General features: G+C 38.4%; 1 protein-coding gene across 1 annotated transcript in view; it reads left to right on the forward strand.

Moving 5' to 3' along the window:
- CCNYL1 (cyclin Y like 1) overlaps nucleotides 1-16,402 on the forward strand; it is a 35,580-nt gene that overhangs the window by 821 nt on the left and 18,357 nt on the right. Inside the window, exons 2-3 of the mRNA XM_074829410.1 lie at nucleotides 13,243-13,317; nucleotides 15,709-15,743. Of these exons, the coding sequence (XP_074685511.1) occupies nucleotides 13,243-13,317; nucleotides 15,709-15,743 (110 nt within the window). The remainder of the gene's footprint in view (nucleotides 1-13,242; nucleotides 13,318-15,708; nucleotides 15,744-16,402) is intronic.

A 16,402-nucleotide genomic window follows, 5' to 3' on the forward strand; every position in this document is an offset into this window, starting at 1 on the left:
GCAGCCGGCGCGGCCGCTTGACGAGTCGCCCGGCCGAGGGCGGAGGAGCGGCCGGTTCCCCCCCGCCCGGGGAGTTCCCTGCCGGGGGCCCTGGCTGCCCCGCAGGCCGCTCCTCGCCCGCTGGAGAGAGAGAGGTCGGGGAACCCGAAAGAATCGTGGCAGAGCTCTGGGGTGCGCCCGTGTGAGGTGGAAGTCTGGCTGCTCGTTTCTCCTTGGCTATGGAGTCGTGGCTCAGTCGTAACGTTCGGGCAGTTCGCAAAAGCTGCTGCATTTCCAGTCTCTGTTGAACAAGAGGAAGGAAGAGGGTGTGTGGGGAGTAAGGGAATTAAGAATTACAAAGATTGTGTGCCTATGACATCATTGTGGCTGGACGTGGGTAGTTTATAATCTAGCTATATAGGGGGCTCAGTTATAGCTGTGGACTCGTTACACCGAGGTTCCTTGTCATGTAGCTCTCTGTTTCCAATTTGCTTTCCTTGAGCTCATGGGAAAGTAAGTGTTTGCTGTTCAGATCCCTTCTGGTTATACCTGGAGCACTGGTGTCACACAGACTTGTTCTGTAACGCACCTCCTTTTCAGACATGCCTAGGAAGAACTTGCAGGTGTGTGCTGCAGGGAGTTACTGAGACAACACGTAACAGCTATGGGGTGCTCCTGTCTGTATGTGATACCGGCAGTGTACAGCACAGTGTAATAGCTTGTGATATTCAAAATTTACTTTAATTAACAAGCGTCTTGCTGTTCCTTTTCATAATTACAACCACACCTATATGAAATATATTCAGTTGAAAAAAGGTAGCCTGTCTGACATCTTTACTGTACAATGCATAACAGTTATCACTGGGCCTCCATACTCGTGTTGAACTTAAGAAAAAAGTTTTGGCTATTGGAGAGAAACTGGCTGCAGAAGAGCGTGAGGAAACTTTCAGAAATGGAATTATTAAACTTGCATGGTTGTCCACAACACCATATGGTGCAGCTGTTACAGAAACGAGATGGAACAGTCAACCCCTTGGATCTCCTTTGAGACAGCTGTGCAATACAGCAGTAGGAGAAATTGTATTTGCGTCTAGGAGAAATAAAACTTTATTTTTGTGAGAAGATATTACAGAAATATCTCAATTCTCCCATGCTCGTTAAGGGAGGAGGAGCTAAACTCTCTAAAGATTCTAATAAGCCAAGGAAAAATGCCTAAGCTAAAAAAATCTGCTCAGGAATAAGGGTTGTATTTGTTTGAATCTTTAATATGTGGTCATGTCAGCAGTGCTAAGTAACTAGGCTTATTTGTGAATTTATCCAGATGTCAGAACTGGCCTTGAAATGGGGAAGTATTTAATTTTTTGAAGTTGCAGACATGAATAAAAGTGTATAGTCTAAGAATGAGATAGTAGCTGTCTATCACAAATTTTACTTTTGTGGCTATGGAAACTTTAGTCTTGAGGCAGGAGGTAATCCTAAAACTAGAACTGTAGAAGTAGTATATGTTTTAGATGACTTTAAGGATCATCTTTACAGTCATATGTGGTTCACTATTGCATGGCCTCAGAAATAGATCTGCAAATGCTAGATGCTATTTGTCTACAGTTTTCTGACTGATATAACTGTTCAGGGCTGCAAGAAGCATCCGAGTTTGATACCTTGTTGAAAATACCATTCTGGATGGTTGATATTAGAAATAAAACTTTTTGTGTTAATTTTTGAATGTTAGAAGGTGCTACCTGGGTAGGATTGAAGCAGTTAACTTCAAAGCGTAAAGCATTATTTGTGAAGTCTGAAATAGTGTTATGAATGGTTATGAAACAGATGTTATAATGAAATTTTAAGTAATAATGCTGTCTGTTTAATTTAAGACCTTCTATGAAAGTAATACATCTGTAAGCATACACCTGTAAGCACTTGCATGTACCAGATAGCTGTGCTTATCCCTCTTAACTCTAGGATATAAAAGCTGTCAGCATACCCAAACCATGCAAGCAGCCTACATGTTTCTGTGCTCTTGACTACTACAGAGCATTAGTTTGTTGCTACAGTGGTAAGTAGTCCAGCAGTTTCATTTGAGGGATAAATATTTCTTCTAAAATTTATGAATGTATAATATCTTAGGTTAGCTAAGATGCCAATTTTGTCAATAATGGAAGGCTGGGAACCTACTGACTGGCCTTTCCTTCAGTGCTTGTTGGGGGGAAAACAGAGAAAGCTGCAGAGAGAAAAAGTCAAGATCCATCTTGGCTATTTTTGTTTCATGCTGCTCAGTTCTAGGAGTTTCTAAGAACACAGCTAAATATATCAGAAAGCTAGCATCCAAATGTGATGGAGATGCTTCATTCCTTAAATTTCTGTCCTTAAGTTGTTTGTTGTTCCTAAGTCTGTCTTAATACTTTTACACTTGTTAAAATTGAATGTTTTGGTTGTATCAGGAATGCAGAAGTTACCAACTGAGCTTTGGACTTTTTGTTTTGTATTGTTTTGTCTTGCTTTTTTTGTAGCAAGTGGAAAGCGGTCCTCGCAAGTCTGTGCTCTCAAATGAGGATTATTCTGTAGCTTCTTCAGCACACTACTTAACAGGCACTGCTTTCCAGTCAGCACTGCTTAGATTGTTTGTATCGGATCAGAGTTAAATGAGAAAAATCTCACTTTCTTAAAATGGGGAGGTTATGAAGTGGTATTTATGTAAGACAGAAAAGGAGTGGTAAGTGGGATGGAGATAAAACACTCTGTGAAGCTCAAAGTGTAATGTTTCAACAGAAGTTAATTCAAATGGGAAGGGATTGTCAGATCCACTAAGAGAGAACTTGAAGGATGACTTTGTATTTTATAGCTCTCAAGATCCTGAGCCATAACCTGTTCAGTGCAGTTTTTCAGAACGAGAAATAAGCCTGCATTTGTGGTTTGAGATGCTAAGCCAAGTTGTATGAAGTAAATGGGAATAAACATAACTTTGAAAATTATAGTTTCTTGCAGGTAGGTTCATACCTACTGTTAGTGTTAAATATTGAAAGCTAAAATGAACCTAGAGCTGCTAGTTGACTGTTCAGCTGAGCACTGTGTGCCTTCTTCCAGTGTGCAAGCAACAGTCCAAAGCAGTTGGAATTGACCAAAAAACTTTCCTCTGTAGCTTTAGAAATGGCAGCTCTTTGATCTTAATGTGCCATTTGGGCTGTGCAGATTACTGTTTTTTTGGGGTTTTGGTTTTTGGGGGTTTCTTCCCCCCCAGATGAGTGTCTGCTAATCTTTATTTTGGGCTTCTTTTTTTCCTGTGACTTTTTTTTTTCTAGTTATTCGGGGGAGAACTTCTTATGACTGACACTTTCTTGCCAGATCGCTATGTTTAAACATAGATCTAATTTTTCATAAATTCTTTGATCCTCAGATAAAATTAGAACAAGGCCTCACTTGACAGACTTTTCTCACTTGTATTTGAAAACATTATCTCCCTCCACCACTGCTGTTTACTGAGTTCAGCAGTTTTGAGCAGATGTTTGCCTGATTCACATGAACAAAGGGGAAGATTGTTGACCTATTGAACTGGTGGGACAAAATGACCTGGTACCTTCACCTGGAGAACTGAGGGATGGATGAGGGGTGGAAAATGACAAGGGAAGAGACAATTGGGGATGAGAGGGAAGAGCAGATGGGATCAGGAGAGGTACTGGATGGGATGCAGTCATCACACAGAGGTTAGATGGGAAAACAAATGGAAGGGGACTTTGCAGAGGAGAGTTAATAGAGAATGAAGTAAGTGAGATTTACCTGAACAGGCTCAGACTGACTAGTGTCTAGAATAACTCTTCAGGCACCTGTAAACCTATTTTTCTTTTTTCATCAGCCCCCTGGCTCTGTAGAGACTGCCATGTGGAAAGGGGCAAGCTTCAAGTTGCCTGCGTGCCACAGTTATTAAACAGTGTTGAAGATTAACAGATACTTGAATATATTGATCGTCTGTGATCTGATTTCACCAACACTTGTCTATAAACCTTCTTGCAGAAGGTCTAAATACTGTTCATTTGTTCCTCTCTTATATAATGTCAGCTTACTTCAAGCATGTGGATTGAGGGTTTTTTCCCTAGGTTGGTTTTTTTTTTTTTTTTTTGTAAATCCTGGTTAATATGTTAGTAAGTTAAATTTAAAAAAAAAAAAAAAACACTGATGCAAGAAATTGGCTTTTTGATGCCAGCAGCTTTCAATACAGGAAAGGCTTAACCACCTTGTGTTTGGTTTTTTTGCCTCTCTATCTGAAGATTTGTAGCTTCATAGGCTGATAAATACCATTGCCTAGTTAGACAGATACGAAGTTGGGGGTGAAAACCAACTGATGCTCTGGCCCCTCTTCTGGTGTTCTCTCTTCCTTCTATTTGCCAAGTTTTTCACTTAACTTACGCTCACTCTTCTTTCATCAGAACTCTCTCTTTCCTGCAACTGACTAGGAATTAATTACAGTTACAGTTGTTACAAAATTACAAGCAGTTACAAATAGTATGTAATCTTGACAAATATGAAAGAATTGACTCTCTATAAGCCTGAAACACCTTCCCTATCATTGGCTTAAGATTCCTAATGTCATGGCCATTACAAAATGGTCTGTAAAGTGCCTCTAGTGGAAATGAGTGAATTCCTGAGTTGTTTAGAAACAACAGTGAAATTGATCTACAAATTTGGGAATTGGAAATGGAAGAAATCATTGCCATAGTATAGTATATGTATTTCTGGTTTTTATGCTTGGGTACTGCTGACAGCTAAGGAATCATCTATGCTTTTATCTCTTTGCTATTTCTTAGATGCTTCTGGAGTGAGCAAATTTGTGTAAGCCTTAGGTTGTTAAGAATAGTTGATATGGAACATATATACATGAAGCTTATATGGAGGAAAATGGGTTGGTTTGTTTTGGTGAGTGTTTCTTTAGGCTTCCAGTATAACAGCTATTATAAATGAGTGATTTTCATAAAATGGGAAATACTGAAATTAAATATGTGGTTAACCTGAGGGTTTTGATGAAACTTACGGAACTAAGGAAACTGAATTAACTTTCAGCTTGACTTTTTCTTTTTACTGTTTCAATGTAATATGTCTAGGATCCTTTCCTCTTCTGTCTTTCTTTAGGAGACTTGCTCTTTTTCCTCCTACCTGTCAGGGTAGATGATGTAGAGCAGCAGCAGTTTTGTGTCTAGAAGTGTCTGTTCTCTCAAGTGTGCTCAGTGTGGCGAGGTCATACTGAAAAGCTGACTAACGGGGGAATCAGCTCTTGCCTGAGCCAAGAAAACTCAAAAAACGACTCCTCCCAAATTCGCATTACGCATTAAGTTAAGGTTTCTAACAATGTTTGTTCCACGTATAGGAAGAAGTGACTGTGGGAGACAGGAGAAAAATTCTATAAAACATTAAGAACGCAGACCCTGGATCTGTAGATCCTTGCCAACAAGCTCATCTTGAGATTTCTAAATCTATGTTTTTTCTTCATTGCAGCTAGAGTTTGAATGTACACTTTTATTTTACTCACTAGAAAAATACTGTTTTCAGAAGAAAACTCTGAATGTTTTGACTTGAAGGGACAAATGGGGATGTGACTGGCTTAAAAAGCTCGGCACTATTTAATTAAATGTGTAGTAAAGCCATATGACTAAAACTGAAGATCATACTTGCAGGTGATGCAAATACCGGGTTTACCTCAATAGTTTACACAAAAATCCTACTGTCAGCCAGGTAGTGTTCGGCAGTGTTTGAGCTCTGCCGTGTATAGCACGGCTTTGCTTCTGTTTGGAGTTCTGAAAGGGTCATGAGCCATTGCAGTAATCAAACATAGTTGTGTTTTTTCCAGTGTGAAAAGTAACACCGGCTTGTCATCAAACGTGTCAGTCAGACTCGGATAATAAACTGTTGAATGCCAGTTTCTTTCAAAGACCAAAAAAAAGCTTTTCTGTAAAACCGCTGGACATGTTTTGTTATGCAGATAGTTATTTTTCATTTATAGAACAAACTGCAGGTAAACTGAGAATCCACAAAGCCACTATGAGTCACTAAGAGTGACTGTGTTTGAGCTTGTGCCTAAAGTGATGTAAAACTTGGTGACAATGTTAACTTCCATAAAAGTCCAAACTTTATTTGAAGTTTGCATTAATGTGAGCAGTTGGAAGAGGAGAGAAAGCTTAACATATGCCCGTCCATCAAGTGGCATATGACAGCTAGGGCACAGTATGGTGCATCTTATTTTGGTTACCTGTAGACAGAGACTGGAATTTCTGGTAGTCACCTGTTTTTCTTTCTGTCTTGTGACAAGTAAGGCAGAGAGCATGTGAGGAGTTGTTACGGGGAAGGCTTTCCTTACACTTGCAGTTATCAACATGGATCTAGGATTATAAAGTTTGGTTGATCTTGAATGTGTACAGTTAGAAATTTTTGTTTTGGCTTATAAATTAAAAAATTAGAGCTGTGGAGTTATACTTTAGCTTCTCATGGTAGTGAATTGTGTTACGTGTGAAGGTCTATGTGGGGAATAAAAAGTGGACAGCATGGAACCAATTCTTTCTCCTTGTCTTTTTAAATGGCCCTATGTTAAATGCAGTACAGAAACACATCTCTAACAAAACACCTTAGTTACTTTTAAGATCTAGCTTGTGAACTACTGTTTTCCTTCTAGTTCCAAGATAAAATCCTAGGGGCATCTAGTTTTCCTCCCTGTTAACTGGTCCTGCCTTCTTTGTGGAGTTTGGGACACTCCTGACATCCTGTTGTTCTGCCTAGCTAAAATGTGTAGAAGTGATGATTATAACCCTGGCAGATACGTGAAACACATGGAAGCCTACTCGACTTTGTTCAGTCCTAGAAAGGCTACGTATTGTGTATGGTGGAACAGATCTCTGTCATGTTTCCTCAACAGGGACAGTGAACCGACTGCAGTAGGATCATGTTGAGATTTGCTGTGGAGGCTGACAGTAGTGATGTGGATCCTCCTATACTTTAAGAAATGCAAGAACACTAATATTGATTTTTATTAAACCAAAGACATTAATAGATAACTTAAACCCTGACTAGCCCACAGTATTTAATAGATGGTCTACACTTCAGCTTTCTAAATTCTTCTGATTTTAGTAGGAGATATGAAGTGCTTACTGTGTCAGTTTCCTGTTGAACCAGCCCAACTCAGGAGTGTGGTGTAAAAGACGAAGTAATTCCTTCTTAATTAAGAGAGCTTGCTGTATACTGAAGTAATTTCTGTAGCCTTCTGAAACATTACAGTGCACTTAAATATGTGCTGGGTATTGGTAACGATACTGCTGTTCTCATAGTAGTGCCATAAAGAACAACTGACAGATTTTAAACAGCTTTACAACATCCTTCTGTGTGTATTGTGTGAAGTCACAATCTTTAGAAATAATCGTTTAACAATGAGGGTGGTCAAACACTGGCGCAGGTTGCCCAGAGAGGGTGTGAAGTCTCCATGGAGATACTCGGAACCTGTCTGACAGTCCTGGACAGACTGCTCAAGCTGACCCTGCTTAAGCAGGGCGTTGGACTTAGGTGATCTCGAGAGGTCTCTTCCAACTTCACTGATTCTATATTTCTGTAAACAAAGGCCAACTGTGTGGGCTGGTTTTAGTTGTTTTCCTTTTTAAATAAAGAGTTGATTTCCTCTGGGGAGTTAGGAATGTTTTTAAAGGACATATGCAAGTGTTGGTTAAGATTGTTTTCACTGAGATTCTCCCTCAAAATAGAGTTCCTTTCTGAGAACTGGCAGTTTTGAAAGCACTTCATTATGCAACAGATCCAGTCCTTTATGTATTCAAATTTGCTTGTATTAGTTATGAAAGCAGAGCAAGTTTTCTATCTTTGAGTCCATCACATTATGGAAGAAAGATGTATTCTGTTGAAGATGAATAATCAGGAGATCAAAGTGCTTTTGTTCTGTCCGAATCTGGGGAAGAAGCCACCCATGGAGCCTTTAAATGATGGACTAACCTGTGTGTAACTGAGGATATAACAGGAGAAGACAAATGGAAAACAACCTGTGTGTGCTGGGTTCTGTGGTGCATTGGGTGTGGCTGGTGAGACATAAACAAAGCAGGTTGAATTTAGAAACCAGAATTGTAACTTTTAGGAAAGTTTTTGGGAATAGAAATAGAATAACATAATTTAAAGGACAAATAGTTTTTACATGAAGTTATTGTTAGGAATAACAGACTTTCTGAAATGTATTGACAAAATTTGTTAGCCTAATTTGTTTTAATTTTTAAATCTTTATTGGGAATATTAAGTAACTTATCTTTCACACTGTAAGGTAATGAAATATAAGGGAAGCTCAAACATTAATCAAAACTGATAATCCACTGAGCAAGGGAAGAAATTCAATTTACAGCAGAGAGATAATTTTTTTATTTAATGCTTTAAATACGTGCTGTATCAAAATGTTACTGCTGTCTAGTAAAGGAGAGGATGAGGCTAAAACTGTTAAAGGAAATGCAATATTTTAGTGTTCTAAAGCAGTGAAATCATCAAAGGGCTGCTACTTAGTACTGGTGACAACTTTGTTGGCTTTGTTCGTAATATATGTAGCACAATGCAGTGTGTAAAATGTGTTTTTAATAGATATCACCCATGGAGTTGTGTAAAACAGAAGATAAGTAGCTAGCATTATAAATTCCTAAAACCCGCACATGTTCTTATACAGCATAGATGAGTAAAAGTCTTCATGAGGATTTTGTGTTGAGGAAAAGATGTAAGATCTTGAACTAGGGGCAGAGGTTTGCTTTTAAAAGTAATATGATCTGCCCTGCGGGGGACTGTATGCTCTTATCAGTGCATGGAGCGCACAGCAGCAGCAGCAGAGGTAGCTGAGATTGTCTGAAGGGCAAGCAAACTGCAAGGGGTTCTTTAAAATGAGAATTGTGAGAGAGGGAAGCACGTTCAGGCTTCTCTGTGGTGCAGTTGGAGACAGGGTTGATCCGACAAGTTTGGTAGTACCACGTGAGTAAATGGCATGGAGAAATGCAGAAAAATAAGGAGGAAGGCTATTTTTAATATGCAGCTCTTGGAGAGAGGTGGAGGGCCATTGTAGCATGGCAACGTTACTGTGCTGCTCCCACAGACTTAATTGCTGGTGGGAATCTTCCCTTCTCACCTCTTTATCACTAAATGTGAGGGTCTGATAGAAAATGTGTTTTGACTTCCATTGGGTTGATAGCCTCTAGAACAAAAATGTTTTGGAGTTGTTTTCTTATTTTTTATATCATGCTATTGCTTCTCATTTCTCTCATTCCTGTTCCTGCATTGTTTTAGTTCGCCTTATTTCTGTTCGTCTTGAGGCATACCATGCTTCTTTCTTTTTCTGTTAACTTTCTGTGAAGCTTGAGCTTTCTGTCATGTGTCTTCTGATGTAGCTCCTAATCAAGACTTACCCTTATTTTCAGGGCTAAGTATCTTGGTTTTGGACTCATAACTGCTACCAGGATGAAGTATTAGAAGTTATGCTTGGTTGTGAGTCAAATTGTTTGCAGACATCCTCATTCTCTGACTTTTCTTTTGCTATATTTGCCATTACATTTTGCCTCTTCTTGTGTCCTTATCTGCTTCTTGCCTTACGCTTCCTTCATCAGCTGTATTGCTGTTCCTTTTTGGTATTTCATGAGCAGCACTGGCAGTTTAGGAAGAGCAAATCATATGACTTAATTTTTCCATTGCTTGGAAAAAAGCATTGTCCAGGAAGAACAGCACAGAAAGGACAGTTGAAATTCTCTGGCTGCTTAGAAGGGAAAGCTACAGGGAGGCGGTCTCTCCTAAATACGTCTTTCTTTCTACGCAGTCTCTTGCAAGACAAAAGCAGATATACTGTTTCTGCTAGTGCCACATTATTCTGGGATAAGAAGCCTTGCTACAGTTGGTTTTGATCACTTCTTGTGGGGTTTTGTACTGGGGGCTGCACAATGTGTCTTGGACTTCGTTAGTACCATAACTCTGGTTGTATAATCTGTTTTGTGGATTTAATGTGCTATGGGTGCTGATACACCTGACTTTGTCCAGCAGAAGGCATCTTGTGTCTGGCTGAGCCACTGTGGAACTGGAGCCAGTAAAGTCTATTTTCCTTTCACTGCTGTTCCTCTCCTCAAATATGTATGTCTGGGTTCAGGGGAGCAAGTTTGTCTTGGGTGGCCATGTCAGTATTGTGTCCCTTGATGCATCCTGCACTGCTGATGGTCTTAGACTCATCTTGTCTGGGATGAAAGTGGGTTATATTTGCATACATTTAATTCTTGTAGTGCTTTTAGCCCTAGACCTGATTTCTAACATCTAAGAAGCATGGATATAGGGCTGACAAAGCACAAGAAGAGGCAAAAACAACATAAGAAGCAAGCTTTAACGAGTCATACAGTTTCAAATCAAAACCTCAGGAAAGTCAAGATTGTAGTGTATTTTTTTATGGGGTGAGGGAGGATGGGCGTTATCCTGTACCCTGTCTTCCGTGGAAAAATAACACCTGTCCTGTTTAACATTTATCAGTGTCCCGGAGGAGGCAATGGAGTGTGCCCAGATTGCAGATGACACCCAGCTGGGCAACAGCCAATATGCTGGAGGCTGCTCATTCAGAAGGACGTAGATAGACTGGTGGATTGGACCAACAGGAACCCTATGAAATTCAACAGGGAGAAACACAAAGCCCTGTTAGGAGTTAATGAATTCAGTTGCCCTTTCCTCTCTGTTACCCTGTGCTTGTTCTTCCCCAATCTTCCTTGCTACCTTCCTCTAAATATTATGCATGTCTTGTACAGTCCTACATGCTCTTCCCTACCATTCCATAGTGAGTCCCATAGCCCTATAGGCATTGGTCCCCCTCAGTGGGAAAGGTGATCTGGACTCTGTGGACCCTCACCTCACTGGAGACTCAACTGGATACAGCCTTGAGCAGCCTAGTTCTACCTCATAGCTGACCCTGTTTTCAGCAAGAGGTTAAACTAAAGACCTCCCAAGGTCCCTAAACTTGACTTATCCAGTTATTCTAAAAGTTGCTGCTGAACTGTAAATAAATTCTGAGTTGTTTGCTCTGTTTGCATCATAACTTGCTAATAATAATCTGTATTTTTAAATCAGCATATTGCAGTTTTTTTCTGCCTGTTGATGATACTTGTTATTTTGTAGACTAGCAAAATACTTCAATTTCTGAATCACCTTTCTCAAATCTAAAAAATTGTTTAGTATTTGCCATTATTAGTAAATTCCTTGATCTGTGTCAATGTTCTGGTTTTGGTTTTTTTTAAATAGAGTGCTAGCATTAGAAGCTAGAGTTGGTCTCTATATTGTCTCTTAAAAGTGATTTTGCTAAATCAGTGTTAGAAAGTTGTCAACATTGTGCAGGATTTTTAAACAACAGTTATACTATTTTGCTAAGATGTTACAAATGGTAACTAGTAACTATTGGTAACATTAGTAACTATTGTGTGCTGTTTGGGTTTTTTTTGTTGTGGGGTTTTGTGTTGTTTTTTGTTTTTGTTTTGTTTTTTTTCCAGAGAATCAAATGTGTATTAGTGGTACTTCAGGTATGAGCTGTAAGGCAAATTCCATTCTAGGGCTTCTAAACCAGGACTTCTTACATTTTAACCACATGATTAAATTCAGGTATCTGTTCACTGTGTGCCATGAATGAGCACAGTATGGTGAAAATAGAAATACTGTTTTTGTAAGTTAGCTTTTAAAAACTGCTCAAGATGGTCTGCTTTCATAGCTGACTCTGGCCTTTTTTGAAAGGGGGGGAAATTCCTTATTGAATAATCTTTGTGTTCCTAAATAGACATTGGCTACCTTACACACTAGAGATTCAAAATGACAGTGGTCTGCATCCTGGACCAGTGTCAGAGCAATACTGTTGGACTAAGATCAGTGATGTTGTAAGCCAAGTACTTGGAAAACATCCAGGTCTGGATACCAGTGTTGTGTATCAGTGGGAATCTGGAATGAGGAGTTTTGGGGACACACGTACTTTCACAATTACGTTCACTTGCTGACACATGAGGGCTGTGGCTGTGCTATGGGTTAGGTGCAGTAGCACAAAACATTCACATAGGTAAGATTTCCAGCACCAAGACAGTTTGTGCATACTTTGGCTACTATTTAACCAGAGTTCTGTTGGTTCAGTGCATAAAAAGCTCTTAAGATTTTTTTTTTTCATTGAAAGTTGATGGTCATTCTTAGATGACTTTGTTTTTCAAGGGTGTGGCAACTGCATTGGCTTACAACCTTGAAACATGTAACGTACAAGTTTGTGAGCTTGCATGCTTTTATGGTTAGCATGGCATAAGCAGCACACAGGAAGATCAGAATGACAAATGTAAATGGATGCGAATTTTCTCCTTCCAGGATGTACAGAATCACAGTACTAGATTATTCTGTTCATATGATCACATAAATCAGTGCGTCTGTAGCGTAACATCCTCAGAACAGCTGTTTCTTCTGTCAAAGCTAATGCAGCTCAAAATTTCATCATGATGTTTACAGTTTCATCAACAAACTTTTTAGTGATCACTCCCATCATAATCTAAGGGAGTAATATATCTTCATCTAATGTCATTACTGGTTCATTGTGGCAAAGGATTAAAGCAATCATTTTGTTCTTCAATAGCTGTGTATAACACTGTTCTTCAATAGTTATATATAATTGTTCTTCAATAGCTGTATGCTGTACAAGGTTTTATTTGAAATTCCAAAAGAACAGAATAGTGTAAGATCCATGTTTTGATATTTATCAGCACTGTAAAAGTTACTTAATGGGGTTTTTTATAAGACTACAGAGGTTGTTTCCTTCTGTATTGGGTACTTGAAGCATAGATTAAAAGATCAGCAGTGTCTTTTTTTTTTTAAGTTATGCTCTTGGTAAAGTTCTAGCTTTCTGCCCTCTGCTGAGCACAGGCTCCACATCCAGCTACCCTAACATGCAGGGGTGCATACTGACTTTTGAAGATGCATGTTGTTTTCTGAGATCTCCCTTTCCAGATTTTTTTTTGGTGGAAACCATAAGATACTTCAAAGTTTCATGGTAGTAGGAATAAGTCCACAGGCTTTTTTTCAGAGGGGAAAATGTCAGATTTTTATTTATCTTGGAAAAAGTAAGGATTTGCTTTAGAGAGACAGCCCATTCTATGTATTTCTGATCTTGTTTCCATCACTGTGCTTGGAGCATTTTAAGGCTGGGTGGGAATCATTGCAGTAATCATCATCTTCTGTTAAAGGTGTCTCCTTTGTTTTTTTTTTTTTGTCCTGTTTCAGATTTAGCTTTGGAATCTAATCCATCTGATCATCCCAGAGCAAGCACAATTTTCCTGAGCAAGTCTCAAACAGATGGTAAGCCAAGGTTTTTTCCAATTTAAAAAAATGCAGGAGAAAAACTGGAAAAATAACTGCCTATTTAAATTTTACAGCTCAAAAACACTTAAACTGCTTTAATTCTTTCAAAGCATAGGGATTAATAATTTGTGTGTTTACAGAGAAGTGTGTTCATAGGCTGTTTTACTTAACATTTAAAATCACTTGTTCTTCTAAACAAGTATCAGGAGATTTCAGAGTCTGGATCCTAGCAGTCTGAAGGAGCAAGGCTTTCTTCACTAGTGTAATTCAAGCTTCAAGCAGTGGTAGGTTTTTTTTTATGACCAAGGACTGTTTTAAAAATTGCTTTAAATTAAAAAAAAAAAAATCAAGGATAGTTTTCTGTAAGTAATAATAAGCCTAAACCATCAGTCAATATCAGTTGCTTTTGAATATGCTGACAAAACTGAATAGTTTCATGAGCATAATTATTCTTGAATCCTGGTTTTAATTACATGAAATGTATTAGGATTTTCAGTTTCTTTGCAGATCCCTTCTTTACTTGATAAAGTCAATTTTGAAGAATTACTATAGTTTGTGCATTCCAAAATGCTGTTAAAAAGTGGAGGCATTTCCATATTGCACAATAAAAAAGAATTATGACAACAGTAAATTTTGAAGTTGCAACTAAAAAGTTTAAGATATTCTTTTACAAATGGTTTTGTTCCTTTTATAGTTGGTTCGTGTTTGAAGTGCTGTTTTTTCTAAGGCAGTGTTGCACTTGAGATTGGATGTGTTGATGGAAAGCTGCAGTATGTCTTCTACCTTGGCATAGCTTTGCCACAGAAAAGTAGAATTATTTTGACAGGTCTGTCAGTTGCAGTCCTGCTATTCAGAGTCTTATGGCAAGTAGTAGAATTGTCAGTTTGCAATGCTCAGATAACCAGTGAGCAGTGGAAACAAGCACTAGGATGGTTCTCTGGAAGAGACGATACCAAGGAAGCGTAGGCCTCTTTCCTCAAGGCCTCGAAGGTCAGTCTTCAAACAGACAGGATCTGACCTGCACATTTCAGACACCTCTTAAATAAGCACTACTTAAGTTGCAATTAGCAAGTTGATGTAGTTCTTGAACACTGTAGTGCAGCTTCACTGTGCAGCCTTTCAGCCTTGCTGCAAATAATGTGCAAACTACATGAACGTCCTTGTTGGGGGCTAGTATTGCTTTTAAACATGATTCCATATACACTTGTGTTCATGTAGAAAAATTGTCTGCTAGGTGAGAAAAACTATTAAACTATTCTCTGCAGTTTGTATTAGTTTGAATTGATTTTTACAGGGTATTTTTAAGGACAAGTCAGGCAGAATAATTTATTTTCTCCTTTCTTTAGTTAATCTTCCATAGAACTAGTTAATATCTTTAAGTTCTTTCTCACTGAGATGTTACCAGGATTATGAGTTTTGATTTATGCAAAAAGACAAAAAAAAAATTTGGATACTCCTTCCAATTGTTAATTTTTCAAAATACGTGAGAGAATGTGTCCTGCTAACAAGTGGTAGTGATTTGAGGTCAAAACTTTGGAGAAATCATCTGTCCAGGTTGGCCACATTGGTAGAGCTTTCTGCATGTACATAACTCTCAGCTCTCCTTTAACAGCACTGTTTTACTGCTACTGTTATAGCTGGAAGTTAAACCTTACAGTCTTTTTTTGAAAGGCTGACACAGTTTAAAATGATCAGATAACGTGGTTGCCCTTATATGATCAATAGGCATAGCTTGTGCCAGCATCTTCTGTATAGTGAAATACCTCTTTATCTTCTGCTGTCTAATAGGAGGAGAGAGGACACATGTATATAATGCTGGGCACCTCACTTCTTCCTTGTGTGTCTTTGGCAGGTTCAGTGTGTGACATTTTTACTTCTGATTGCTAAATGGTTGCTGTTGGATGTTGGACATTGTCTATGTGAACTATCTGAAATCATCCAGTTTTTCATGATGCACAGCATCTTTTCAAAGCTGAGACATTTTTCCCTTCATGCAATGTTGTTTGGGTTGCCGTTAAACCCTAAAAAGTTGTTCTGTTCTCTTCTCACAGACATTCGAACCTGTAACTTATGGAGAGCTAGTTAACTGTGTTAATAATTAATTTTTTATTTTTGGTGGTTGGTTGTTTATTTGAGAGCATCCATAACAAATGTGTAGAAGTAATTCCTAAATGTACATGTGGATAGTTGGAAGTAGTATGTGGTTTACTAGCTTGATAAAACTCAATATTTTTTCCTCAAAATACTTTTCCAGATACCTAAAGTCAGGTTTGAAACTTAATATTCACGTACTTCAGAAGACTAGGTTAATGGAATGACTTTATTGAATGTAAATTGGGATTGTATTTTAGAAACCTTTCCATTCACATTCTTTCTCCCTCTTTCTAGTGCGAGAAAAGAGGAAGAGTAACCACATCAATCATGTAAGTAAAATAAATTCTTCTGTGCTATATAGATAATATTAGCATATTGTGACAAAGAAAAATTCAAGAAACAGCTGTAGTAGTTCTAGGTATATAGTCCTACACGTGTTCCACATCCTCCTTAGCAAGATAAAACTGAATTATCTTTGCCTCTTTTTAAAAAATAAGCAAACAGGCACAGTATCACAGAGCACAGAATGGCTGATCTCAAAAGCATAAGAATGGATTTTTCTGTTGTATCATTCTTGAGCATTTCAGGACAGTAAAGGAGAAAATACAAGTCAAATTGCCTACATTTTTTTTAAACCAGAAATAAAACTGGATTAATTTCTCAGCTGAGATGGCAAGTCTTAAATGACTTGCTGTTTGAGCATCACTACAGGACTTATGGTAAGAAATGTATCCAGCATGAAAAGAGAATGATGAACAGACATTATTATCAGCATGATAAAGAAATGATAATCCATTTATTTTAAAATATGAAAATATGCTCTAAGCTGCTTCTGCAGATATTGGTTGGTTTTGACACTTTACTAAAAAAACCACCACCCCCCACCCCCACCACCCCCCAAAAAAACCCAAAAAAGATGCAATGTCATTAATAAGTGGATAAAAAACTACTGACTAGTAAAGCTAAGAATGGAAGTTATTAACACAAA

This window comes from Strix aluco, chromosome 6 (assembly GCF_031877795.1).
Source record: "Strix aluco isolate bStrAlu1 chromosome 6, bStrAlu1.hap1, whole genome shotgun sequence".
Lineage (NCBI taxonomy): Eukaryota > Metazoa > Chordata > Aves > Strigiformes > Strigidae > Strix > Strix aluco.